At 44.6% G+C, this 27,812-nt stretch overlaps 1 protein-coding gene and 1 pseudogene across 9 annotated transcripts in view; both read right to left on the reverse strand.

Moving 5' to 3' along the window:
- The window catches only part of TENM2 (teneurin transmembrane protein 2), a 714,433-nt gene that overhangs the window by 14,873 nt on the left and 671,748 nt on the right, over positions 1 to 27,812 (reverse strand). For all 9 annotated transcript variants that reach the window (XM_067732909.1, XM_067732913.1, XM_067732908.1 and 6 more), the window contains 2 exons: positions 7,622 to 7,918; positions 4,536 to 6,150 (listed from right to left, as the gene is read on the reverse strand). In XM_067732909.1, the coding sequence (XP_067589010.1) occupies positions 4,536 to 6,150; positions 7,622 to 7,918 (1,912 nt within the window). The remainder of the gene's footprint in view (positions 1 to 4,535; positions 6,151 to 7,621; positions 7,919 to 27,812) is intronic.
- Positions 12,310 to 25,899, reverse strand: LOC137222134 (PC-esterase domain-containing protein 1B-like; annotated as a pseudogene).

Consider the following 27,812-nt stretch of genomic DNA (forward strand, 5'->3'; position numbering starts at 1 on the left):
AAGTGGAAGAGCACTCTCACTTGATGCAAACAGAGAATAACTGTAAAATTAAAACAAAACAACGCAATTAAGCTGGAGCACGATTTTGTTACCTGCTACCCGGGGAGTCTTAGACCTGCTCTCTCTGTTAAAAAGGGAGCTGAGAAGTGTTAAAGAGGTGTTACATACACACCAGCATCAAGTGGAGGCTTTCTCCTCTGCCGAATTGGGAGAATAAAAAGATCACTGAAGAGAAACTAACTTTTCCCATCTGTGTTTCCATGTTATTTAATACCTCATCTGAACAACATATAAACTCAGCCCATCTTTCACCAGGGATATGGAGGGAATCCCAAGAAAGGCAAGAGAGAGGTCTTTGCCGTCAACAGACTCTCCCCAACTTGATCTCTCCCCTGCAGGGATCCCTCCCTAGTCTCCAGGAGATGATGTTAACAACCTCCTGCCTTTGGGACCAGACATTTTAATGGCTGCTCCCATGAACAGTAATAGTTCATGTCATCTATCTGTTCTATCTTTTTAAGTTTCTAACATGGCTTGGTTTCCAAGTCTAACTCTCTTCTGAAAAATGTTTCTTCAAGTTGCTTGTCTCCTCCATCCTGCAGAAGGTGCTTCTGGCATCACACAAACACCCCTCCTCCTTTCAAAGTCACTGGCTGTCTCTGGTGACAGCCTCCCTAAACAATCTGTCGAGAGGGAGTCCTTGAGGTAGGAGTGGCGATGTGGCCCCTCCTAATAGCCCATCACTCCCCCGCCCCATGTTGCTCACAGCATGGGCAGCTGAAGCCCGCACGCTCTCTCTAACGCACGCTGTCAGCACAGCAGCCTAGGTGGTAAGTGCAGAGAGAGAAGAGAGTAAAGCAAGAAGGAGGTTGGGCCTCCCTCCTCACTTGGGGAAATCAAACTCCACAAAATTCGACTTCACTTTCATGTGTGCCTGGGGGTCTGTAAGCCCAGAGACAGCCGGGGAGAAGCCAACCTGAGTCATCGTGGGTGACATATGGGGGGTTCGCTTACCTCCAAATTTGGGGTTTCAGATTTGCCAAAGCAATGCCCCTCAGAGCAGAGTTGGGATCTGTTTCAGGGTGGAGCTGGAGACCCCTGGGAACCCCAGAGAATTACACAAAGGTGGTAATTTCACTCCTCACCTACAAACTCCCTGTCTTCAGGTGCATAGCTGCTTACACGTAACAAATGCATTCCTACCATTGATAAGCCTTTGCCCAGGGCTAGGTGCCTTATGTGTCATGATTCACTTACTTTTCACAGCACTGCAGGGTAAGTGCTGTTACTGGCACAGTGCTGCCATTGAAGAAGCTAAGGCTCAGAAAGGTTAAGACATTTGTACGGGTCACACAGCAAGTGATTGGCAAGGCCAGAATTGGTGTCTGGAGATGTATTCAGGTTCTAACATCAGAAGGAACCGGCTTGAGGACGGGCCAGGCTTGGGCCTGAGCACAGGTCTTGGTTTGCCCAGGGACTGAGGAGTTTCCTGGGACTCACTGTCACTGGAAAAGCCCAGGGCACTGCAGGTTTTTGGGGAGAGGGTCTGTATCTCTCAGTCTGTCTTTTATATCCTTTCCTCTAGTATCTTTCGTATCACAGATATATCAGTCATCAATATATTACCTTAAACAATAACTGGTAAAAGGGGTGCAGCTTTAGAGCCCGTGAGTGGGAAAGGAATCACTTCTTGCCCTCCCTTACCCCGCCTTGGTAGATACAGCTGTGTCCAGCCCAGATGTCTTTGAGCTCCTAACGGGTATTCTCTGCTGCTCTCCTTTGTGCCAGCATTGTGGGGGAGGACCCAGCCTCCTCCAGCCTCAGCAGCTGTCTCTTGCATTCAGAGAGCTCTGTTTCCAAACAGCAAAGATTCTTTTGAGCACCAGAGAGACAGTAGTTCTGTCCACTGTGCTCCTGCCGACTACATCTTAATTCCTTCTTCAGTTGTGAGCTGCAAGTTCAACCCCTCTGCTCATCTCCTACGATGCAAATCAAGACGCATAAAGATGGGTTTACAGATTCGCCAACATCCAAATGGCGGAGAATGACTTGGTGTTCTCTTCTGGGCTGCAGTCTCCAGGGGTCATCTCACGTTGAGCGGCAGCCCCTCTGACTTTGCTTTGACTGCGGACATCAGCTCTATGCGTGCAGCTTCTCTAACGTTACCTTTTATTTTAGACTCTTTCTAATGTTTTCTGGATTCAGTTTTGTTGGACTTAGTTCAACTTGATTTGATGCCCGTTTATTGAGTCTCCATGAAGCATTGGAATGAGGAAAGCCATCTTGCTATTCAGAAAACGCGAATTTCTTTTTGTCCTTTTAGGAGGACCAGGAGAGTAGCTGAGGGGGGCAGGGAGGCACGCTGTGCTCTGCGAATGATTTTGTGTGGGTCTTGGCAGCTGTGGGCGTGTGTTCATCCCACGCCGAGGGCTTTCTTTTTATTTGCCTTTGGCTGATTCATCCCTAGGGTATCCAGTGCCAAGCCAGGCTCTGGGAAGCGCATTCTTGCGGGGCAGGGTCTTCTTCTCCTATGACTGAGATAGGCATGGGCTGCCTCCCCATTCACATTGTTTCCTTTGGCTGGAATGCGCTTCCTCTCCCTCCCCCACTTCATAATGGCCTCTGCTCAAATGCCACCTATCTGTGAGTGCCCTAAAGATACAAGACACTTCCCACCACTCTCTAACTCTTTCCCTACTTCATTTATCTTCCCTGCTTTATCATTATTTGAAACTATATACATATGGGTGTGTACTTTCCCGAGAGGTCCTTGAATTTGAAACTGCAGTGAACTGGCGGGGGACACAAACCCTGAAAAGCCCTGGGGAAGAGAGGACGCCCTGGCGGAGTAGCATGGCAGGGCCTCCTGACGAGGCACACTGGGGAGACCAGGAGGGAACTAGCTTGGCCAAAACTCCTGCACTCCAAAGGTAGCAGCTGCTTCGGTTGTAGGAGGATGCTGGGTTCAACTTCAAAGGCTCTGGGACTTGTCAGTGAGGCATAGCAGGGCCACAAGTTAACCTTTAGGGTCATCTATTTCTTTCCGCAGCATGGGGCACTGAGGGCAGCCCTGTGTTCCAAGGAGCTGCTGCTTTCTTTCCAATCTTGGGGGTGGATGAGTGATCCCTGGCCACCTGAGGGTAGGGACCCCTTGGGCTTGATGCTTCCCTGGCCCATTGGCCAAGAGCTAAGAGTTTCCTGGAACTTGGGGGGGGCTTGGAATTGGGGTCCCCATTGTTACTCCTCTACAATGCATGTACAGGTGAGATGGCTCCAGATTCCTTGCTGAAAGTTGGTATTTTTCCTCCCATCCATCCATCCATCCATCCATCCATCCATCCATCCATCCATCCATCCATCCATCCAGATTTCCCTGAAGATAGGGACTCTATCTTGCCCTCCACTGCATTTCTAGTACTTATGTATTAGATGAAAATATCCGTGAATAGGTGGATGGATGGAGATGGATGGAAATAGATGGATGTTTCCTTTTACCAATTTCTCACTTATCACGAGGAAGTAGATTATCTGCCCTCCTTGGCCCCTCCGTCCACACCCGTGTCCAAGCTTTCTTTGTCCTTTTGACTTCTGCTCATAGTCTTTCTTCAGCCTTGAGCTCGTTTCTGCCAAACAAGATCCCCCTCGTCCTTCCGGCCCAGTTTGACACAGGGCTCTTCTGTACTATGTCAGAATTTTCAAATCTGAAGTCATCTGCACGTGTGACACACACACACACACACACACACACACACACACACCCCACTTTGAGAGAAGAGTGTTTGTCTTGCTTATCATTGTATCCCCAGAATGTAGCATGCTGGCCCACTATAAATGCTTGTTGAATAAATAACTGAACAGACACCTATATGGTAGCACAGACTTAATTCTGCTTTGCATTATCATTGGTTATTTGTATTAGTATCTCACCAGCCTGGTCGTGAGGTCGGGAACTGGGTCACAGTCATTTCAGTACCTATTCTCATTCATTGCTTCACTAGTAATGGTGACGTATCTGGTGAGCAGATACGCTTTTGTGAACATCCTCGGTCTAAGTGCCAGGCCCTAGACTTTACCTACATAAGTTCATTTCCTTCTTACGATCACTCTGTGAGATGATTTTGTTAGTGCCCTTTTGCAGAAAAGGAAACTACAGCTCAGAGATACTGGACAACTAGCCCGAGGTCCTTTAGCTTATAAATAGAAGAGAGGGAATCTGAATGAGGTACTCCTGAGACCGGAGTCCCATTCTTTCCCCCTTCATAAGGCCGCTTTCCTCTTTTGGGGTAGTAAGGGCTCTTGTAAAAGTTATTTCAATTGAATGGACTTGAAAGTGGTCAGGACATGTTCAAATAGACCTGATGACTGCTCTGTACTGCCGTCACTTGACTGCTCTAGATCCTGTACTGCCGGCGCACACAGCCCTCCAGGATTCTCCTAGCATCGGACATAAGACCTCGTTTTGAAATCCCCGGCAGTCTACTGGGACCACCACCCCACGGGGAGCCACTGCCCAACTGAGGTGGCCAGGTCCTCACCTGTCACGTAGTTCTTCAAATCCAGCTCATTGCTGAGAGGATTGTTGCTCTTGAACATATACAGGTTAAAGGGGGCCGGCTCCTTGCCCACATTTTTCCACATGGTGTAGTCTGGAGAGGTCCATCGTCCTGCCAGCACGTCATAATCGCGCTGCGTGAAGTGGACCAGCTTGGTCAGGGGGTCGTAGAGTCCCCCATGGAAGCCGATGACCATCTGGAAGTCGGGGTTGGAGTCGTGATAAATCTCCCCGTAGGCGGTGTACTGCAACTGCTTGACCATGAGACCATTGATGCTGAACACAGCCAGGGGAGTCCCTGTGTTATCTGAGGCAACATAGTACTCCTCCCCACTGCTGCTCTCCATGGCGAAGAGGTGACCTTGCAGGTCATAGTAGAGCGAGGTTATCTCCGAGTTGGAGTGATTATAGACATGGGTGATGCGAGTCGGGTTGTGGAGGTCAGAGTAGAAATATTGCAGGTGGTGGCCCAGGTTGGTCTTGTAGGAAGCCCGCCGCCCCACGCCGTCATAGCGGTACTGGACACTCCAGCCACTGGCCTTGTTGTAGGCTCTCGTTAGAAGGCCCTTGGAGTTATACTCAAAGATGTCGGCCCCTCGCTGACACAGATAGCCATCGTCGTCAATTTTGTACTGCACGTCACCGAGCCTGGTTATCCGATCTCGGAGGTCGTAGCGCAAGGGCATGAGGCGCACGCTGTTCCCCGGGTTCAGCAAGTGGAGGTTCCCATTGAGGTCGTAGCTGTAGCGCCAGGTCGGGCGGTCATTGACGGCCACGCTCTGGAGCTGCCCATCCCCATCATAGTCATAGGTGTACTTCGTGGTGTTGGCATAGGGCCCCAGTTTCAGCTCCCTCTTGATTACCCTGCCCATGCTGTCATACTGCACCGTCATCCAGTACATGAGGGACCGGAACATCTCGTACTGGACTTCCTTGATCCGCCCGTGGGTGTCAAAGTGCTTGCTGAGGGTCATCACAGCCGTGGTGATGATCTGGTTGATATCATAATAGATGACTCCGAACTTGCCGAAGTGCTCCACTTTGCCAGAAATCTCGTCGTAGCGGTAGAGGTCAACAGGAAGGGGAGTCTCACTTATGACCGGCTTGATGCTTGCGATCCGGAAGCTGTTGTCGTGATAGGTGTATTCAAACCTGGCGTTGACCATGCCTTCCTCAGAGAACCTGTAGATTTGCTTGTCCACAAGTGGGCCAATCTTCCGGTACCTGATGGTGCAGGAGAAGCCCCCACTTTGGAGGCTGACCATTTTTAAGACACCGGTGGTCTCATCATACCCGAAAGTGATGGCAGTACTGTCATAGACAATCTCCGATAGCTTGGAGAGTTTCCCATACTTGTAGAATACCTGGCGCCCAGTGCCTAAAAAGGATGTCTTGAGGATGCGGCCGTCATCACTGTAGTCAAAGACGACCGAAGCGTTGCTTTCAGGCGGGTTGTAGGTGTTGCGGATGTAGCCAATGGAGGTGTGGGTGGACATGCTGTGCCGGGCGACACTGGGCATGGTGACGGCGTGGAGGCGTTCAGAGGAGTCGTACTCGAATATGTACTGACGCTGACTCTGAAGCAGGAGGACCATGGACTGGAGGAAGGAAAGGGGAAGGGAACACATGAGTTGGCCATTTAGGACCGAGTGCTCAAATGGACAGAATTTATTCCATTTCCCTAAATGGCAATTCAGAAGCCGTGAAGGATGGGGAAATTTAGACCGGAAATTATGGGTAAATGGATTTCATCGGGCATGCTACTCTACGGATCACGGTGGCTACTTGGGAGAATGCTCCCCAAACGTTTACGTGCATGCGAAATACCCAGGGATCTGGTTAAAAGGCAGATTCTGATTCAGTACTTCGGTGGGGGAGGGTGGTGGAGAGGTGGCCTGAGAAGCTACTTGTGGAACAAACTCCCAGGTGATACTGATGTTGCTTGGACCATAACTTTGAGTCGCAAGGGGTTTGAAGGACTGAGGTGAGAGGCACTGAGTTTGCCTCCAGGCTCAATGACAAGAAATCCTGAGACTGGTTAGAAATGACTGCTGCTGGCCCAGCAGGGGACAGGTGTGATGCACATACTCTCTTTGGGACACCGCTGATTAAATCTAAGGAGAAACCACATCCTCCATTTAGAAGCTACCGAAAAGATTAAGTAACCCAGAAGCATTGATTGTTTGGGGAAAGAATGGCCTCAAACTTGAAGCTGTGGAGAGATTCTTGCCTCCCCTGGTCAACCATTGTAGCATCTTACGGCGTAATGAGAACACTATTCAGAAGGGACCAAAGAGACAGCAGCCCCTTTACAGAGGAGGTAACAGCTCTATCTGCAAGTGACCGCTGTCGTGGGGAGGCAAGAAAGGAAGAAACGGAAATGGGCTGGTGTGGAGGTGAGTCCAGATGAGAGGCCCAGGCTGAGCAAGCCCCTGTCTGATGACCAGATGACCAGGGCTGCCTTTAAAAGTCTTGACTTGTGACCTGAAGGCATCTCTTTTTACCGCTGCTACAACTGGACCTTTTCTGACGCGGAGACCTGAGTCTGCCACTTGCAGACACAGGAAAATATATATAGCAAGAATCCATATGGCTGGTTCAGCCAATAGGCCAGGTAGGGGAGGGTGCTGGTCCGCATGCTCGAGTTTTAGGCAGAATTCCCTACCCTGATGCCTCAATTTCGGGCAAGGCAGAAATGAATCACTGCATTTCCAGTGATTAGTGATAAGGAGTGATTAGCCGTGCTGCCAGTGGGATGATTCTGTCCGTTTCAACAGCACTGTTATTTTGGGGTAAAAATCGGACAATCCACCCTTTTTGCCATTACTGAGTGTCTAGAACTTTTTTTTTTTTTTGCTTTTAATGGTAACAGTGCTGGGCTATGAATAACATTTTCCTTCAGACTTCCTCCCTCCCAGAGGGTGAGAGTGCATGGGGAGCCCTGGTAGAGTCAAAGTAAAGATGTTACAATGTCTTATAGCAAAGCCTGTCAGGTCAGCTTAAACAGAGAAGCATGAATGAGAGAGAGCGAGCTAGCCCCAGATGAGCGAGGGCAGCACATCCACCCACCTTGTCAAGGTAGGAATAGCTCCACACTTTCCCGTCGGCAAACATGCGGGACACGATCCGGCCTTGCTTGTCGATGTCTGTCCTCTCGCTCATGGCCCCGCGCTGAAGGCCAGCCAAGCGCCCATTGAAGAAATAGGAGACGTTGACAGCCGCCAGCCCACTGCTGGGGAGCCAGAGGAAGGGACGGCCCACCTGGTCATAAATGATCCTCAGGGTGAACTTCCGGTGATCATCGTAGATCTTCTCTGTCCGTATATTCCGGTCATAGTCAATGGACAAGAGATTTCTTCCGTGGACCTAGGAAAACACAACGGGCCTGCTTTGAAAGACATCACCGGGGCATGTTAGCTCAGGCTTCTATGGAGGACACAGTTGGCATGGCCAGGGCCTGTGTGTGCGCTGGAAGAAGAAATACCCTTGAAGAGGAGTGCTTTCTAAACTCCTTCCCATCGTAGTACACATAGAAAGTGGTCATTTCTGTAGGGTGCACTAGAATAGAGCAAGGCTGCTAATGGCCAGAGATGACTGATCTGGGCATGGCTGCCATGAGCAGTTAGGTAGGCTGGGCACTGCACAGTTACAGGGGTATCATCGTGTTGTAGAGAGTGTGAACGGGAAAACCTGGGCAGTGCACAAATTACAGAGCCATACACAATAGCCCTGGCCCCTGGGGTTCTAACTGGCCACCCTGGGAAGCAGGAGGATTTGTATATTTGCACACTTACAACCCTTTTGTGGCACATTATCAGCTAATGAATAGCTAATGATCTTTAAGAGCAGGTGCAGAGATTTCTTCCGAAACCTTAAGAAAAAGGTACCTAGGAAGGTGAGGAGAAGGTCTCAGATATACATATTGTACGAAGATCTGGGAATACGAAGCCTTATTCCTATGTGAACTCCTTTAATTCTCCCATCTAGAGAAAAATCTCGCCACTGTCAAGGATGCAAGACATCAGTGGGGTGATCTCAACAGGCCTGGGGAATTCCAACAAAGGGAGGAACTGATTTACTTAGATTTGAGAGGAATGATGGAACACATCCAGACGTAATTTAATATTTATTTAGAAGTCAATCTGATCAGAGAAGAGAGCCTGTCTCAGAAAGCAGGGCTGAGAGACTAGACTCTGGGTAGGGGGAAAGGAGAGGGACTGTAGAGATTCAGCTAGCCCTGAGTGGATGGCTGGAAGGGAAGGAAATGAGGCCAACTCAGCCCAGGCTCTTTCAATGTAATTGACTGTAAATCCAGACATCCCTGGGGTGACTGCTGAAGGCGAGGGAAGGTGTAAACATGCAGAAGGAAGGGATGTGAGACATGTCTGGCACCTGCTAACTTTACCTTAATACTTCAATAGCACTTAACGATAATAATGATGATGGTGATGATGACCTTGATAGTAATAGTAACTTTGGCGTGTGCTGAGGGCTACTGCGTTAGGCATTGTGTTAGGCAGTTTGCATCCACTGTCTGAGTTGATGCTCACAAATGAGGAAACTGAGCCTCCAACAGAGGTTATACACCTGCTCAAGGTCACACAGCAATGAAGTATTAGGTTGGTCTGGAACTCAGGTCTTCAGACTTTGACTAGTTAATGAACCAGCTTTACTGTTTTCTGCATGGTATATATCGTACATGCATTGAGTGCCCTGAGATGTGTCAAATGATGAAGAGACTGTAAGGGACTCTAGAGGGTTCCACCCTGCGGCTTTGGAGGAGACAAGGAATAATTCTAACATGACAGGCACCTGTTATATTGGGGAGCAGCATTGTACCCAGGTAAAGAACTACATTTCACAGCTTCCTTTGGAGACTGGGGTGGCTAAAGTGATTTAAGTAGTAGTTGTTGGCTGGGTCTTCTGGGAACCTTAAAGCAAGCAGACTTAGCTAAGAAGTAGGCACCCTTTTGTCCTTCCCACTTTCCTTCTTTTCTTAGGTGGAATGTGGATGTGACCACCGGCACTCCAGTATTCACATTGTGAATATGGGGTGACATTGAGGATGTTAAACCTCAAAGATAATGGTTCATCCAGAGAAAATGTCTAGATCCCTGTCAACCTAGGTGTCTTCAAGATGACTTAGGTCATCTGTACCAGCCATGAATTGCTTCCCGCTAGACTCCTTTTAGGGCATAAAAAATAATAAGCCTGTATCTTGTATAAGATACTGTTATTTCTCATTTCTGTTACCAGCAGTTGAAACTAATCTAAACTGATAAACCCTTGATGCTTTGACAGGTACTGTGCTAGGTACTTTACATATCTGATCCCAGTTTAATTCTCACAATGTAGGTAGAAATTATTTTATATATGGGCAATTACCCTCAGAGGCAGAGGCAGGATTTGAACCCAGGACCACCTGGTCCCCCAAACCATTGCTGTTTTCATGGAGTCATCCCAGAAAAAAGGGGACAGAACATGTGAGATAAACATTTAGGGAAAAAAAAATGCTGAGGCATGGAGAGAGAATAAAGGTGGTGAGTTCTTGGGATTATAACGAAATTCAGCTTCGAGTGGAAGAATCATATCGTCAAACCTGCGGTAATTGGGAAGAATCGTCAAGAAAGCAAAGAGTGAGTGTGGTAGGATATTTTCAACAGGCCCAAAAGTTAATGCTGTCAGAATCACTGAAGATGTTGAAGATATGGTCTAGAGTTCCAGAGCAGACCACAAGCTGGCGTCAGAAAGATCACTTCCTCTGGAAACACAAGTTTGGACATACTGGGTTGCTTCATTTGGGACAACAGCAGAAGGCCACCAAGATTCTTAATCCTATGTGTTTAAGAGTTTCAGTTCAAGACCTCGTTAACATTTTATGAGGCAGAATGAATACTGTGGCAACAATGAGGAAGGATTTTCAGGATTTCCCCCACCATGACTATGCATATCCCACCTCCTTGGCCACGCTTCTATTCTTCTATCCCTTTGCTTATTCTTTTCCCTTTTGCTTCTCTTTGCTGATAGCATACAACCCCCAGTGCATTTATTATTTATTGAACGTTAAACCTCTGCTCCTGTCAGGCATGGTGCCTGCTCTGGAACGCAAGGATGAGCAACACCAACAAAGCAACACGTCCCAAGAATTTACGACGGGCTTAGTGTGTTCTCAGCACTGCCCATGTTTTATCTTGTTTAATCCTCACAACGCTCCCAGGCAAGCACTATTATCCCCATTTTACATGCAAGGCACAGACAGGTTTAAGTGCCCTGCTCAAGCTTACACAAATAGTAAGTGGTGGAGCCAGGGTCCCAATCCTGAGCTCACTCTCTTCACCCCTGGGCTGTACCACCCCCTCTGATGAGTGGTTCTCCAACAGACATGAAATTCTAAACTACCCGGGATGCTCTCTAAAGCATGGCTGCAGGGCTGACTCCACAGCTGCTGAATCAGCTCCCCAGGGAATAGGAGCTGGGTGATTCCGAAGCATACTATTGGTTAAAATACACTTAGTGTGATATAAGGCCTTATCTTCAGTTACCTGGGGGAGACCAACAGACAAATCATATATCCGTAATATAATCGTGTGTGTATGTACGTATGTGTATGTTTGTATGTACTTATAGTGCTATAACGTATTCATCGGAGATGTTAACTTGTAAATCAAATATACAAGCATGGTTATCATTAAAACAACTATATTAGTATGTGAAGGTGCTAAGAATGCAGAAAGAACAGCGTAGTGGGCAAGCACAGAAGATGGGTCCCCAACCTCAGACTGCTACCATTTAGGTTTGTCACTATTACTTAAAGCTATCGAGGCCTTTTGTCTCTTGGCCCAGGTGTACCAACCATAAAAAAAGTAATAGGTGCTAATCATTAGCCATTGATAATTTAGGGTGGGATTTTATTTCTAAATTCATCATGTCCCTGGGAATGGGATTTTGTTACAGCGCTGATTTGAGCTAACTTCCCCCCCGATTTTAATGAAATAATTGACATACATCATTGCATAAGTTTAAGGTGTACAGCATAATAAGTTGCCTTACAAATATGGTGAAATGATTACCACATTAAGTTTGATTAACATTCATCATCTCATATAGATATGAAAGAAAAAAGAAAAAGGAAAAAACACTTAAGATTTACTGTCCTCACAACTTTTTTTTTTTTCGGGGTACACGGGCCTTTCACTGTTGCGGCCTCTTCCATTGCGGAGCACAGGCTCCGGACGCACAGGCTCAGTGGCCATGGCTCACGGGCCCAGCCACTCCGCGGCATGTGGGATCTTCCCGGACCGGGGCACGAACCCGTGTCCCGTGCATCGGCAGGCGGACTCTCAACCACTGCGCCACCAGGGAAGCCCCTCACAACTTTTTTAATCAATGACTTTTATGTTTATTTTGAAAGTTAAGATAAAATTGACATGCAATATTATATTAGTTTCAGGTGTACAACGTAGTGATTCAATATTGTATCTATTGTGAAATGATCACCGTAATAAGACTAGTTAACATTAGTCACCGTACGTAGCTGTGAATTTTTTTTTCTTGTGAGAACTTTTAAGATCTACTCTCTTAGCAACTTTCAGATACACAATACAGTATTAACTATAAGGGCCATGATGTACATTACAACCCCATTACTCATTTATTTTGTAACTGGAAACTTGTGCCTTTTGACTCTCTTTTTCCATTGTGCCCATCCCCACTCTTCACATCTGTCAACCACCAATCCGTTCTCAGTACCTATGATCTTGTTTTTTTTTTTTCTTCTTTTTAAAGATTCCACATGTAAGTGAGATCATAGGGCATTTGTCTTTCTCTGTCCAACGTATTTCACTTAGTATAATGCCCTCAGGGTTCATCCATATCACAAATGGCAATATTTCATTCTTTTTTTTTGGCAGAATAATATTCCGTTTGTGTGTGTGTGTATATGTATATTATATATATATCACATCTTCTTTACCCGTTCATCCATTGATGGACACTTACATCGCTTTCATGTCTTGGCTATTGTAAATAATGCTGCAGTGAACACTGGGGTGTATATCTTTCTGAGTTAGTGTTTTCATTTTCTTCATCTATATGTCCAGAAATGGAATTGCTGGCTCATATGGTAGTTCTATTTTTAATTTTTTTGAGGATACCCCATACTGTTTTCCATAGTGGCTGCACCAATTTACATTCCCACCAACGGTGCACAAGGATTCCCTTTTCTCCACATCCTTCCCAACACTTGTTATTTGTCTTTTTGATAATAGCCATTCTAACAGGCGTGAGATAATATCTCATCATGGTTTGATTTGCACATCCCTAGGCATCAGTAATGTTGAGCACCTTTTCATGGATCTGTTGGCTATCTGTGTGTCTTCTTTGGAAAAATGTCTATACAGATCCTATTTTTTTTTTTTTTTTTTGCAGTACGTGGGCCTCTCACTGCTGTGGCCTCTCCCGTTGCGGAGCACAGGCTCCGGACGCGCAGGCCCAGTGGCCATGGCTCACAGGCCCAGCCGCTCTGCGGCATGTGGGATCTTCCCGGACCGGGGCACGAACCTGTGTCCCCTGCATCCGCAGGCGGACTCTCAACAACTGCGCCACCAGGGAAGCCCCACAGATCCTACTTTTCAGTTGAATTTTTTTTTTTTTTTTTTTTTTTTTTAGTATATCTATTTATTTTTGGCTGCATTGGGTCTTAGTTGTGGCACGTGGGATCTTTCATTGCATCGCGCGGGCTCTTCGTTGTGTCGTGTGGGCTTCTCTCTACATGTGGCATGCGGGTTTTCTCTCTCTAGTTGTGGCGCACAGGCTCCAGAGCATATGGGCTCTGCAGTTGTGGTGTGCAGGCTCTAGAGGGTGTGGGCTCTGTAGTTTGTGGCACGTGGGCTCTCTAGTCGAGGCGTGTGGGCTTAGTTGCCCCGTGGCATGTGGGATCTTAGTTCCCCGACCAGGGGTCAAACCCACATCCTCTGCATTGGAAGGTGGATTCTTTACTGTTGTACCACCAGGGAAGTCCCTTAGCTGAATTGGGTTTTTTCTTTTTTCTTTTTTTTGCCTGTGTCGGCTCTTTGCTGCTGCGTGTGGGCTTTCTCTAGTTGTGGTGAGCAGGGGCTACTCTTCATTGCGGTGTGTGGGCTTCTCATTGCAGTGGCTTCTCTTGTTGCGGAGCATGGGCTCTAGACGTGCGGGCTTCAGTAGTTGCAGCACACGGGCTCAGTAGTTGTGGCATGTGGGCCCCAGAGAGCATGGGCTTCAGTAGTTGCAGTGCATGGGGTCAGTAGTTGCAGTGCATGGGCTCTAGAGTGCACGGACTTCAGTAGTTGTGGCTCACAGCTTCTAGAGCGCAGGCTCAGTAGTTGTGCCGCATGGGCTTAGTTGCTTCGCGGCATGTGGGATCTTCCCAGACCAGGGATCAAACCCATGTTCCCTGCATTGGCAGGCAGATTCTTAAGCACTGCACCACCAGGGAAGTCCCTTAGTTGAATTGGTTTAAAAAATTTTTTTTTGCTATTGAGTTGTACGAGTTCTTTTTATATTTTAGATATTAACCCCTTATCAGATATATGATTTGTAAATATTAAAAAACATTATAATAAAAAGGCTGCCTTTTCATTTTGTGGATGGTTTCCTTTGCTTGTGTAAGCTTTTTAATAGCCCCATTTATTGGTTTTCGCTTTTATTGCCTTTGCTTTTATGTCAAATCCAGAAAATCATTGTCAAGACTAATGTCAAGGAACCTACGCTTTTTCTTGGAGTTTTATGGTTCCAGGTCTTATGTTCAAGTTTTTAATCCATTTGAGTTACTTTCTGTGCATGGTATAAGATAGTGGTACAGTTCCATTCTTTTGTATGGCGATGTCAAGTTTTCCCAGCACCACTTGTTGAAGAGAGTGTCCTTTCTCCATTTTATATTCTTGGCTCCTTTGCTGTAAATTAATTGACCATACATGTGTGGGTTTATTTCTGGGCTCTCAATTCTTTTCCATTGGTCTTTGTGTCTATTTTTATTCCAGTACCATATTGTTTTGATTACTATAGCTTTGCAGTAGAGTTTGAAATCAGGGATCATGATGCCTTCAGCTTTGCTGTTCTTCTTCTTTTTTTTAATGAAACAATTAAAAAAATAAATTTATTTATTTATTTTTGGTGTGTTGGGTCTTTGTTGCTGCTTGCGGGCTTTCTCTAGTTGCGGTGAGCGGGGTCTACTCTTCGATCTGGTGTGCAGGCTTCTCATTGCAGTGGCTTCTCTTGTTGCAGAGCATGAGCTCTAGGCATGCGGGCTTCAGTAGTTGTGGCACATGGGCTCAGTAGTTGTGGCTCACGAGCCCTAGAGTGCAGGCTCAGTAGTTGTGGTGCACGGGCTTAGTTGCTCCGCGGCATGTGGGATCTTCCCAGACCAGGGCTCGAATCCGTGTCCCCTGAATTGGCAGGCAGATTCTTAACCACTGCGCCACCAGGGAAGCCCCAATGAAACAAATTTTTAATTTCAATTTTATATTTACAAAAAGACAAAGAGAATAGGGAGTGGGGAGGCAGGAATGATGCTGGTCACCCCCCAGCCCCCCCAGAGTGCAGCGAGAGGCCACAGCCAACAGAATGGGTCAGACTGCTCTCCTCTGCCATTACTGACAACAGCAATGGACCAAAGGCTTCAGTTAACAAGGTCAGTCTGTTTGGGGAGAGTCAGACGGTCTGTCCAGTCCATGTGCATGAGGAGGAAGTTCCAAGTCAGTCTATTGAGGCCTTGGCTCTCCATAGGCTGGGGCCCTTCTCTTGGAAGTTCTGGGCCGCCCTCTCCAGGGCACATAGGGGCCACAGGGACGATGCCAGGGAAAACCCCTGTGGACCACAGGGGCCTGCTGCTGATAACAGGGTCGGGCGAAGGGAGGCCTAGGCGGCTGGCGACTAAACATAAAGTCAACTTCGAAGGTAAATTCTGTCTGGGTAGTTTGGGGGAATATCTGAATGGAAATGGTTTAAGGAGAATTGATTCAATTGGAAAGGATGGTCTGAAGAAAAATGGGCATCTTAGGGACAGACTAGGAACGGGGGTGTCACCTTGTGAAACGGGATGGGACAGGGTTGTGGGGACAGGAGTGGGAACTGGGGTGGGTGGGGAGATGGTGTGGGGGGCAGGGGGCAGCACCCAGGTGGAGGCAGGGGTTGGGGAGGAGGGAAGGCTGGTTGATCTCTGCAGCCCCCCCTTGAGAGGGGGCTGCCTCTCAAGTCTCTTGCCAGGTCCTCCCCTGGCAGGGCCGTCATTGATGCACTTGCCCACTGGGTCGTGCTGGGGCAGCTCCACCCCCCAGGCGTTGGCCACGTGGGGCAGCAGAAGCTGGGAGAGTTGTTGGTGCGCGCGCACGTTCCAGTGCACTCTGTCGGAGCCGTGCTTTTGGGCCTCGTCAGAGCTGTAGAAGTTGGTTTCAATCACGTTGGTTTTCGGGGTTGAGGCTGCGGGTCGGAGCTCCGGTGGGAGGAAGCCACTGGTGATGTTGTCGCCCACGGGCATGGCCGTGTTCCAAACCAGGAGGCACGACTAGGGCAGCACCTGGCACAGGCGCCCAAATAGGCTCTCCAGGTTCTGCAGGTAGTTTGGCCAGGAGTCCTCCCCGTACCTGGTGAGGCCCCAGAGGCAGGAGCTCATGATGACCAGGTTCGGGTCGTGCTCACCCAAATGCAGCTCCTCCAGGATGGCTTCGAGGTAGTCGCGCGTCAGGAGTACACGTGCGTCAGGAAGTAGAAGCGCACCAGGTGCTGGCTGGAGCCAAACTGGCGCACCTCGCGGTAGTGGGTGCCGTTATGCATGCGGCCCTGCTTGCCCCCCTGCACCAGCTCGTCCTGCTCGAAGCCGTACTCTCCCTTGGCCTTGAGCTGGCTGAGTGTGAGCAGGCAGTCCTTCTGCAGCAGGAGCACCAGGTCCTTGTACACGGCCCTCTGGACCAAGTCCGCCAGGATGGCCACGAACTTGTTGTGGAGCAGCTGCTGCACTTCGGAGGCGAGCCCGTGGCCCATGACGCTCGGGACGCACCGCCTAGCTCCTTCCTTTCACTCGGTGGGTCTGCGGATGGCTCCTCAGGTGTAAAGGTGATCCCTCAGCTCAGGTGGCTGGTCCTGCTACATCCTCAGGCACTTTGCTCCAGGAGGTGCCCCGGAGAGGGGAGAATTAGGCATTCTCTGTTTCCTTCAATCTCCTGGGGCTGGCTCCTTTCTTTAAACCTTAAACACATTCTAGTTTCTTGCTTTAAAAAGGAAAGGAACCGTCTTTGACCCCACCTCCAGGACAGTCCTATCTTTTGCTTCCCCTTCAAGGCCACTTTTTGCCAAGTTGTTTGAACTGGCTGTGTCTGGGTCCTCACCTCCCACTCACTCCTCCTTTTACTTGATTTTGGCTTCCAACTCCATCAAAGCGAAGAAACGTTTGTCAGTAAATCCCCAGCGATTTCCTTGCTGCTTCTTTCAGTGACTACTTCTTGGTCGTTATCACATCTGTAGCATCCCTAGCTCCTTGGGGCTGGGGCACCGATGGTGATTCCCTTCCATGACTGCTGGAGAGTCTGACACCCTGGTCTCCTGTCTCACCTCCCCCGGTATCCTGTGTGAGTTTCTCTTTCTCTGGCCATCCCCAAACGTCAGTCTTTCTCAAGGCCCACTCATCGGCTCCTTCCTTCTTTTCTCCAACATTCTTTCCTTAGGTGAATTCATCCACGCTCTTGGTGCCCATACACTCCTATTTGCCCCAACTTTTCTGGTCTGTTCTTTTTTTTTTTTTTTTAAATTTATTTTATTTTTGGCTGCATTGGGTCTTCGTTGCTGTGTGTGGGCTTTCTCTAGCGGCAGTGAGCAGAGGCTACTCCTCGTTGCTGTGCACGGGCTTCTCATTGCAGTGGCTTCTCTTGTTGCGGAGCATGGGCTCTAGGCACGTGGGCTTCAGTAGTTGTGGCACATGGGCTCAGCAGTTGTGGCTTGCAGGCTCTAGAGCGCAGGCTCAGTAGTTGTGGCGCACGGGCTTAGCTGCTCCATGGCATGTGGGATCTTCCCGGACCAGGGCTCGAACCCGTGTCCTCTGCATTGGCAGGCGGATTCTTAACCACTGTGCCACCAGGGAAGCCCTGTTCTTCTTTTTAAAGATTGCTTTGGCCATTTGGGTATCTGTGGTTCCATACAGATTTTAGAAACATCTGCTCTATTTCTGTGAAAAACGCCATTGGAATTTTGTTAGGGATTGCATTGAATTTGTAAATTGCTTTCGGTAGTATGGACATTTTATCAATATTAATTCTCCCACTTCGTGAGCACGGAACACCTTGCCATTTATTTGTGTCGCCTTCAGTTTCTTTCATCAATGTCTTACAGTTTTCAGTGTACAGGTTTTTTACCTCCTTGGCTAAATTTATTCCAAGGTATTTTGTTTGTTTTGATGCAATTGTAAATGGGATTGTGTTCTTAATTTCTCTTTCTGATAATTTGTTATTAGTGTATAGAAATGCAACAGATTGCTATATATTAATTTTGTACCCTGCAACTTGACTGAAGTTTTAAATTCTTTTTTTGTTTTGTTTTGGTAAAGTCTTTATGGTATTTTATATATAATTTCATGGCTTCTACAAATAGTGACAGTTGTACTTCTTCCTTTCCCATTTGGATGCCTTTTACTTATTTTTCTTGCTTCATTGCTGTGGCTAGGACTTCCAATGTTGTGTTGAATAAAAGGGGCAAGAGTGGGTGTACTTGTCTTGTTCCTGATCTTAAAAGAAGAGCTTTCAGCCTTTCACCATTGACTACGATGTTAGGTATAAGCTTATTCTATATGGCCTTTATTATGTTGAGGTACGTTCCCTCTACACTCACTTTGCTGAAGGTTTCTATCTAAATGGATGTTGAATTTGACAAATGCTTTTCACATCTATTGAGATGGTCATATGATTTTTATCCTTTATTTTGGGAATGTGTATCACATTGATTTATCGATGTTGAACCATCCTTGCATCCTTGGAATAAATTTCACTTGATCATATGTAGGATTCTTTAAATGTATTGTTGAACTCAGTTTGCTAATGTTACGTTGAGGATTTTTTCATCTATGTCCATCAGGGATACTGGCCTGTAATTTTATTTCTTGCAGTGTCCTTGTCTGGTTTTGGTTTCAGGGTAATGCTGGCCTTGTTAAATGAGTTTGGAAGCATTCTTTTTAGAAGGACTGGTATCAATTCTTCTTTAAATGTTAAGTAGAATTCACAAGTGAAGTCATGTGATCCTGGACTTGCGTTTCGTGGGAGGTTTTTGATTACTGATTCAATCTCCTTCCTAGTAATTGGTCTGTTCAGATGGTCTCTTTCTTCTTGATTCAGTCTTTGTATGTTGTATGTTTCTAGAAATTTATCCAGTTCTTCCATGTTGTCCATTTGTTGGTGTATAATTGTTCATAGTAATCTAGTATGATCGTTTTATTTCTGTGATATTGATTGTAATTTCTTCTTCATTTCAGATTTTATTTATCTGAGTCCTCTCTTTTTTCTTAAATCTAGCTAAAAGTTTGTCAATCTTGTTTATCTTTTCAAAGAACTAGCTCTTGGTTTCATTGAATTTTTGCTATTGTTTAATCTCTGTTTCGTTCATTTTTTTGCTCTGATCTGTATTATTCCTTCCTGCTACTAACTTTGGGCTTCGTTTGAGGTATAAAGTTAGATTGTGTATTTATGATTTTTCTTGTTTCTTCAGGTAGACATTTACCACTATGAACTTCCCTCTTAGAACTGCTTTTTCTGTATCCCTTAAGTTTATGTTGTATTTCCATTTTCATTTGTCTCAAGGTATATTTTTATTTCTCTTTTGATTTGTTTCACTCAATGATCTATAGCATGTTGCTTAATCTCCATATACTTGTGAATGTTCTAGTTTTCTTCTAATTGAGTTCTATTTCTAGTTTCAAACCATTGTGGTCAGAAAAGATGCTTGATATGATTTCAACCTTGTACATTTTTTAAGAATTGTATTGTGGCCTCATATATGATCTATCCTGGGGAAAGTTCCCAGTGCACTTGAGGAGATGTGTATTCTGTTGTTTTTGGATGGAACGTTCTATTTATATCTGTTAAATTTATCTGGTCTTATATGTCATTTAAGGCCAATGTTTCCGTATTGATTTTCTGTCTGGATAATCTATCCATTGATGTAAGTGGGGTATTAAGTCTCCTACTATTGTTGTATTCCTGTCTATTTCTCCCTTGAGATCTGTTAATATTTGCTTTATATATTTAGGTTATCCTATGTTGGGTGCATAAATACTTACAAATATTATATCCTGTTGTTGGATTTACCCCTTTGTCATTATGTAATACTTTTCTTTAACAACGTCCACACACATAATACGGCAGGGTTAACCATGGTCATCATGTTGTACGTTACATACCTAGCACTTATTTATCTTATAACTGGAAGTTTGTGCATTTTGATCACCTTCCTCCAGTTCTACCTCCCCCACCTCTGCCTCTGGTAACCACAAATCTGATCTCTTTTACTATAAGTTTTGGGATATTTTTGTTTGTTTGTTTTATGGATTACACCTGTAAGTGAAATCATACAGTATTGGTCTTTCTCTGTCTGACTTATTTCACTTAGCACAGTGCCCTCAAGATTCATCCATGTTGTTGCATATGGCAGAAGTTCCTCATTTTTTTAATGCCTGAATAACATTCCATTGTATATATATACCACAACTTCTTTATCCATTCACTGTCAATGGACACTTAGGATATTTCCATATTTTAGCTATTATAAATAGCTGCTATGAACATGGGGAAACAGATATCCATTGTTTTTTTTCCTTCAGACATATTCCCAAAAGTAGAATTGCTGGATCATATAGTAGTTCTATTATATTTTTAATTTTTTGAGGACCCTTCATACTGTTTTCCATAGTGGCTGCACCAATTTACAACCCCACGAATAGTGCACAAGAGTTCCCTTTTCTCCACATCCTCACCGCACTTGTTAACTCTTGTCTTTTTAGGATGGTCATTCTAATGGGGGGTGGTGGTGGTGGTGAGGTGATATCTCATTGTGTTCTTGATTTGCATCTCCCTAGTGACTAGTGATGTTGAGCACCTTTTCATGTACCTGTTGGCCATCTGTATATCTTCTTTGAAAAAATTTCTATTCAGGTCCTTTGCCCAATCCAATTTTTAATTTTTTTTTTTGCCATTGGATTGTATGAGGTTTTTAAAATAAATTTTAGATGTTAATCCTTTATCAGATATATGGTTCACAAATATTTTTTCCCCATTTTGTAATTGTCATTTCACTTTGTTGATTGTTTCTTTTGCTGTGCAGAGCTTTATAGTTGACGTATTCTCACTTGTTTATTTTTAATTTTATTGATTATGCTTTAGGTGTCATATCCAAAAAAATCATTACCAAGACCCATATCAAGGAGCTTCTTCCTGTTTTTTCCTCTAGGAGTTTGATCATTTCAAGTCTTACATTTAAGTCTTTAATCAATTTCAAGTTACTATCTGTGAGAGGTCTAAGACGGGGTCTAGGTTCATTATTTTACATGTGAATATCCAATTTTCACAGCACCATTGATTGAAGAGATTATCTTTTCTCCATTGAGTATTCTTGGCTCCCTTGTCAAATAGAGTTGACCATAGAAGCTTGAATTTATTTCTGGGCTCTCAGTTCTATTCCATTGGTCTATCTGTCTGCTTTTATGCCAGTACCATACTGTTTTGATGACTGTAACTTAGCAGTTTAGCTTGAAACCAGGAAGTGTGTGATACCTTCTGCTTTGTTCTTCCTTCTTAGGATTTCTTTGGTCATCGGGGTCTGTTATGGTTCCATATAAATTTTAGAATTTTTTTTTCTACTTTTGTAAAAAATGCCTTTGGAATCGTAATAGGGATTGCATTGAATCTAGAGATGGCTTTTGGTAGTTTTGACATTTTAACAATCTTAATTCTTCCATTCAATGAAACTGGGACACCTTTCCATTTATGTGTGTCTTCTTTGATTTCTTTTATCAGTGTCTTGTATTTTTCAAAGTAGAAATCTTTCACCTCCTTGGTAAATTTGGTCCTAACTATTTTATTGTTTTTGATGCTATTGCAAATAGCATCATTTTCTTCATTTCCTTTTTAGATAATCCATTCTGAGTGTATAGAAACACTACTGAGTTCTGTTTGTTAATTTTGTATCCTACACTTTTGCCAAATTTGTTGATTATATCCAACAGTGTTCTGGCAGAGTATTTAGGATTTTCTATGTATGAAATCATGTCATCTGCAAATAGAGATAATTTTACTTCTTCCTTTCCAATTCTGATACCCTTTATTTATTTTTCTCGCCTGACTGCTCTGGCTAGAACTTTCAATACTATGTTGAATAAGAGTGGTGAGAGTGGGCACCCTTGTCTTGATACTGATCTTAGGAGAAAAGTTTTCAACCTTTTACTGTTCAGTATGATGTAGCTATGGGCTTGTTATATATAGCCTTTATTATGTTGAGGTATGTTCTATCTATACCTAATTTGTTAAGCGTTTTTATCACAGACAGGTGTTGAATTCTGTCAAATGCTTTTTTTCTGCATATATTGACATAATCATATGATTTTTTTGTTTCATTCTATTAATGTGGTGTATCACACTGACTATTTTGCATATGTTGAAACATCCTTGCATCCTATGGGTAAATCCCACTAGGTCATGGTGAATGATCCTTTTAAGGTGCTGCTGAATTTGGTTTGCTAGTATTTTATTGGGAATTTTTGCATCTATATTCATTAGGGATATTGGTCTGTAGTTTTCTTTTCTGGTTTTGGTATCAGGATAATGCTGGCTTTGTAAAATAAGCTTGGGGGAGTGTTCCCCTCCTCTTTATTTTTTTGAAAGAGTTTGAGAATGATTGGTATTAATTCTTCTTAAAATGTTTGGGAAAATTCACCAGTGAAGCCAGCTGATCCTGAGCTTATCTTTATTGGGCAGTTTCTGGTTACTGATTGTCTCCTTATTAGTAATTGGTCTGTTCAAATTTTCTATTTCTTCCTGATGCAGTCTTGGTAACTTGTACGTTTCTAAGAAATTTCCATTTCTTCTAGGTTATTCAGTTTGTTGGTGTATAGTTGTTCAGAGGCGCCTCCTATGATCCTTTGTATTTCTGTAGTATAAATTGTAATGTGTCCTTCTTCATTTATAATTTTTTTAAAATAAATTTATTTTATTTTTGGCTGCGTTGGGTCTCCGTTGCTGCGCGAGGGCTTTCTCTAGTTGTAGTAAGCGGGAGCTACTCTTTGGTGCGGTGCGCGGGCTTCTCATTGCGGTGGCTTCTCTTGTTGCGAAGCATGGACTCTAGGAACGTGGGCTTCATTAGTTGTGGCACGTGGGCTCAGTAGTTGTGGCACACGGGCTTAGTTGCTCTGCAGCATGTGGGATCTTCCTGAACCAGGGCCCGAATCCCCTGCACTGTCAGGCAGATTCTTAACCACTGCACCACCAGGGAAGCCCTTCATTTATAATTTTGTTGACTGGGTCCCTTCTCTTTTTGCCTTGGTTGGTGTACCTAAGGGTTTGTCAGTTTTGTTGATCTTTTCAAAGAACCAACTGTGAGTTTGTTTTATATCATGTATTGTTTTCTTGTTCTCTTTATTTATTTCTGCTCTTTTATTTCCTTCCTTCTGGTAACCTTGGGCTCAGTTTGTTCTCCTTTTTTCTAGTTCCTTAAGACACAGAGTTAGGTTGTTTATTTGGAGTCTTTCTTGCCTCTTAGTGCAGGTGTTCGTTGCTGTGAACTTCCCTCTTAGAACTGCTTTTGCTGCATCCCATAAGGTTTGGTATGTTGTAGTTCCATTTTCATTTGTCTCAAAATACTTTTAAAATTTCCACTTTAGTTTGCTTTTGATCCATTGGTTGCTCAGGAGAGTGTTTTAAAGTTTCCATGTATTTGTAAATTTTCTAGTTTTCCTCCTGTTACTGATTTCTAGTTTCATACCACTGTGGTCAGAGGAGAAACTTGCTGATTTCAATCTTCTTTAATCGGCTATGTTGGTGGCCCAACATATAGTTTATCTTAGAAATTGTTCCATGGGCGCTTGAAGAATGTGTTTTCTGCTGTTGTCAGATAGCATGTTCTGTATATGTCTGTTAGGTCTATTTTGTCTATAGCATTGCTCAAATCTGCTGTTTCCTTATTGATTCTGTGTCTGAAGGATCTATCCATTGTTGAAAGTGGGATATTAAAGTTCCCAACTATTTTTGTGTTGCTGTTTATTTCTCCTTTTAGCTCTGTTTTTGTTTTATATATTTAGATGCTTCAGTGTTGAGTGTATAAATATTTATAATTGTTATATCTTAATGGATTGACCTCTTTATCAGTATATAATGAACTTTCTTGTTTCTTTTTACCATTTTTAGTTTAAAGTCTCTTTTGTTTCATATAAGTATAGCTACTCTTGCTTTTCTGGGGATTATTATCTGTTTGAAATATCTTTTCCATCCTTTCACTCTCAGTCTATACATGTCTTTAAGGCTAAAGTGAGTATCATATAAGGCAGCATATTGTTGGATCTTTTCTTTTAAATCAGTTCAGCCATTCTATGTCTTTTAATTAGAGAATTTAATGTTTGCAATTGAAGTAATTATTGATAAGTAAGGACTTACTGTTGTCATTTTGTTCATCATTTTCTGGCTTTCTTGTAGGTGCATTGTTCCCCTTTTCATATCCTGTTGCCCTTTTTTTTTTTTTGGCTGCGCTGTGCAGCTTGTGGGATCTTAGTTCCCTGACCAGGGATCGAACCTGGGCTCCCTGAAGTGGAAGCGTGGAGTCCTAACCACTGGACTGCCAGGGAATTCCCCTTGCTGTCTTTTTTTTGTGTGTGTTTTGATGTCTTTTGGTACCAGTGTTCTCTGAGTTCTTTATCATGTTCTTCTATGTAATTACTACAGGTTTTCCCCTTTGTGGTTACCATGAGGCTTACGTAAAATATCTTAAAATGATAACATTCTATTTTAAGCTGATAACAACTTAGCTTTAATATAACTCTGAAAATTTACACTTTTACTTCTCACATTTTGGGTATTGATGTTATAGTTTACATATTTTTAATACTATGTAACTACGAACAGATTATAGTAGTTATGATTATTTTTTTAAACTTATAACTAGAGTTGTAAGTGAATTCACACTACTCTTACCATATTACATAATCTAATTTTGACTATATGTTTACCATTAAAAGTGAGTTTTATGCTACTTTCTTCTGTTTTTATGATGCTAATTAGTGACCTTTTACTTCCACTCAAAGAACTCCCTTACCATTTTGGTAAGGCAGGTCTAATGGTGGTGAACTCCCCTGCTCTTGTTTGCTCATGAGTCTTTTCCTTCCTTCATTTATGAGGACACTTTTGCTGGGTATAGAATTCTTGGTTTACAGTTTTTTTTTTTTTTCCCTTTCAATATTTTGAATATATCATCCCATTCCCGCATGGCCTGAAAAGTTTCTGTTGAGAAACCTGCTGATAGTCTCATGGAGATTCCCTTGTATGTAATGTCTGTCTTTTGTCCTGCTGCTCTCAACTTTCTTTATCTTTGACTTTTGACAATGTTAATTGCAATTTGTCTCAGTGTAGTCCTATTTGGGTTCAGCCTATTTGGGGTCCCTTGGGCCTCATTGATCTGGATGTCCATTTCTCTTTTTTGGTTTGGGAAGATTTCAGCCATTATTGCTTTAAGTATCCTTTCTGTTCCTTTCTCTTTCTCTTCTGGAATTCTCATAATGCAAATATTCTTTTTTTTTTTTGTGGGGGTGGGGGGCTTGTGTCTCATAAGTGCAAAGGCTTTCATCGCTGTTTTTCTTTTTTGCTCCTCTGACTGGATAATTTCAACTGTCCTGTCTTCCAGATTGCTGACTTTTTTTTCTTCTGTATTGAGTCTGCTTTTGAAGCTCTTAATTGAATTCTTCAGTTTAGTTATTGTATTTTTCAGCTCTAGAATTTTTTTCATGGTTTTTATTTTTGTTCAACTTCTTGTCATGTTCATGAATTGCTTTCCTAATTTCATTTGTCTGTGTGTTCTTGCAGTTCACTGAAGTTCTTCAAGAGGACTATTTTGAATTCTTTGGCTGACAGTTCACAGATATTCATTTAAGTAGGCTCAGTTACTGAAGTTCTCTTAGTTTCCTTTGGTGGTATCATATTTCCCTGATTTTTCATGAGCTTTCATTCCTTACATCGGTATCTGTGCATTTGAGTAAGTGGTCTCTCTTCTAGACTTTGTAGGTTTGCTTTGGTAGAGAGAATTCTTTGCCAGTTAGCTCAGTTTTAGTTTCTGCAACTGTCTGCTGATAACGACCTCGAGCAGCTGGAGACACACTCAGCAGCTGGTAGGCCTATGATCCGCTCCCATGCCTGGGTCGGGCAGGAGGGTCCATTTCAGGCACCTCCCAAATTTTCTGAACAGGCTTTCTGGTTGGAAGGGGCCGAGAGCTACACTTAGCAGCAATGGGGCTGTGAATGAACTCCCCCTGTCTGGGCGTATCAGGGGAACCCTCCATGCCTGGTACTGACTTTGCTCTGGGGCAATCAGCTCTGCCTGCCCGCCTCCTGGCTTGAGCATTACTGGGTTTCCATGCCTTGGAGGGGGAAGTGGGCAGATCAGCCTCCAGAGCTGGTATAACTCCTGCCAAGTTCCCTGCTCAGACTGACTTGGTTCTGCAGCTGAGCAAAGCTGCTGGCTGGGATTACCCGGGCGCTGCAGGGAGGGACTCGGTCTACCGAGATCTGAGTGCTGGTTGTTGCAAGCCCCTCCCTCTTTCTCCACCAAGATCAGCTTCCCAGTGGTTGAGCCCCGCAGATTCTCCTGCAGTCCCTGTGGGGTGATACAGGAGTAGCCGCTCTCACAAAGCAGCTCACAATGCTGGGGGGTCCCAGATGTCGCCCACGAGCTCTCTTTTCCCACTAGTGGAGCTGTGTTGGCCTGGGGGAGGGGCAACGCAGTCCGCGTGCAGGTGCTCCTGTTACCCTTCTGATACACATGTCTTGATCTCTGTGGTGCAAGGCGCGGGGGTGGGGGTGTGTGTGGCTCAGCCTCACCCTGTGTTCTAGGACGCTCTTGGTGGTTTCCTGTCCATGAATCCTTGTTAGCTGCTGTGCTCGTGAGGGCAAAGTCAGGGATGACCTATGTTCCCATCTTGGTGATGTCGCTGAGGTAACTTTTGAAATACGTAATTTCTATAAAAATGCCTGATCCTTCTAATAGTTAAATATAATAAATTCGCTGGAAGCTGAGTCGAGGAGTTCAGGCCAGCCGTAGAATCTAGTCAAATATGTTTAATTGTGAGGGTCCCTTCAGTAAAGAGGAGGTGCCTGGGCTATGGGGTCCGAGATCTTGGAGGGTCTGACAGGCATGCTCATCTCTTCGTAGGCACCCGCCCCCGGCTTCAGGGTGTGCCGGGGCTTTCATTTAGGCACACTGTTCTTATTCCGAATTCCACCTAAAAATATTTAAATTAACCTTCAGGCTTCCTGGAGAACATAAAAGTTATTCTGAATTATTTTCACTGCCAGGATCAGCACAATTCCCTTCCCAGCCAGCTCAGTAGGTATTCAGTGACAGAGAAACCAGTTTTTAAATTAATACAATTTTGTGTTGGTAAGGAAGCCATTCTTTTTCATTATTGGGCATTCTCCTCAGCCTGGCTTCCCCAGTTAATAAAACTCAGCTATTTAGCATGGTTTTTATTTTTGCAGAGGGCAGACTTTGGGAAGTAGTTTCCCCATGTGGAATCTCCCTCCAGAACGTTTTGATCTCTCCAGGCACACGCCTGTCACAAGGAGCCTTGTACAGAACCCTGAGAAAAGGAAACGCTGTCATTAAAATGGCCCTGCTGGGCCTATAACTGGTGACTCTAACTTAGCTTGAGGGGCAATGCTGGGAGCTGGCGAATCGAGAAACTGGAAAGAGGAAGTTAACGCTGGGCTGGATCCCCTCCTGGAAAGGGCCCTGTAGCACAGCAGGAGAGACCTCAGTTGGACTTACAGCAGAATCCCTTGCCCATCCCACGTCACGTCTGGGAAACCCAGAAAAGATGAGTGAGGGAGGGCAAGAGATTCTCCACGTCCGGCGATGCCGAAAAGCAGAACTCCCTGCTTGGAGAGTTTAGTTATTCACCCGCCCAGAGGAAAAGCCTTGCCTAGATGACATCTTCATTTCCTTTCTGGGTCAGTCCTCTGGGATTTAAAAAGCAGCTCCCATGCAAGACTCCATGCTA

The sequence above is a fragment of the Pseudorca crassidens genome, chromosome 3 (genome assembly GCF_039906515.1).
Source record: "Pseudorca crassidens isolate mPseCra1 chromosome 3, mPseCra1.hap1, whole genome shotgun sequence".
NCBI classification, from domain to species: Eukaryota; Metazoa; Chordata; class Mammalia; order Artiodactyla; family Delphinidae; genus Pseudorca; species Pseudorca crassidens.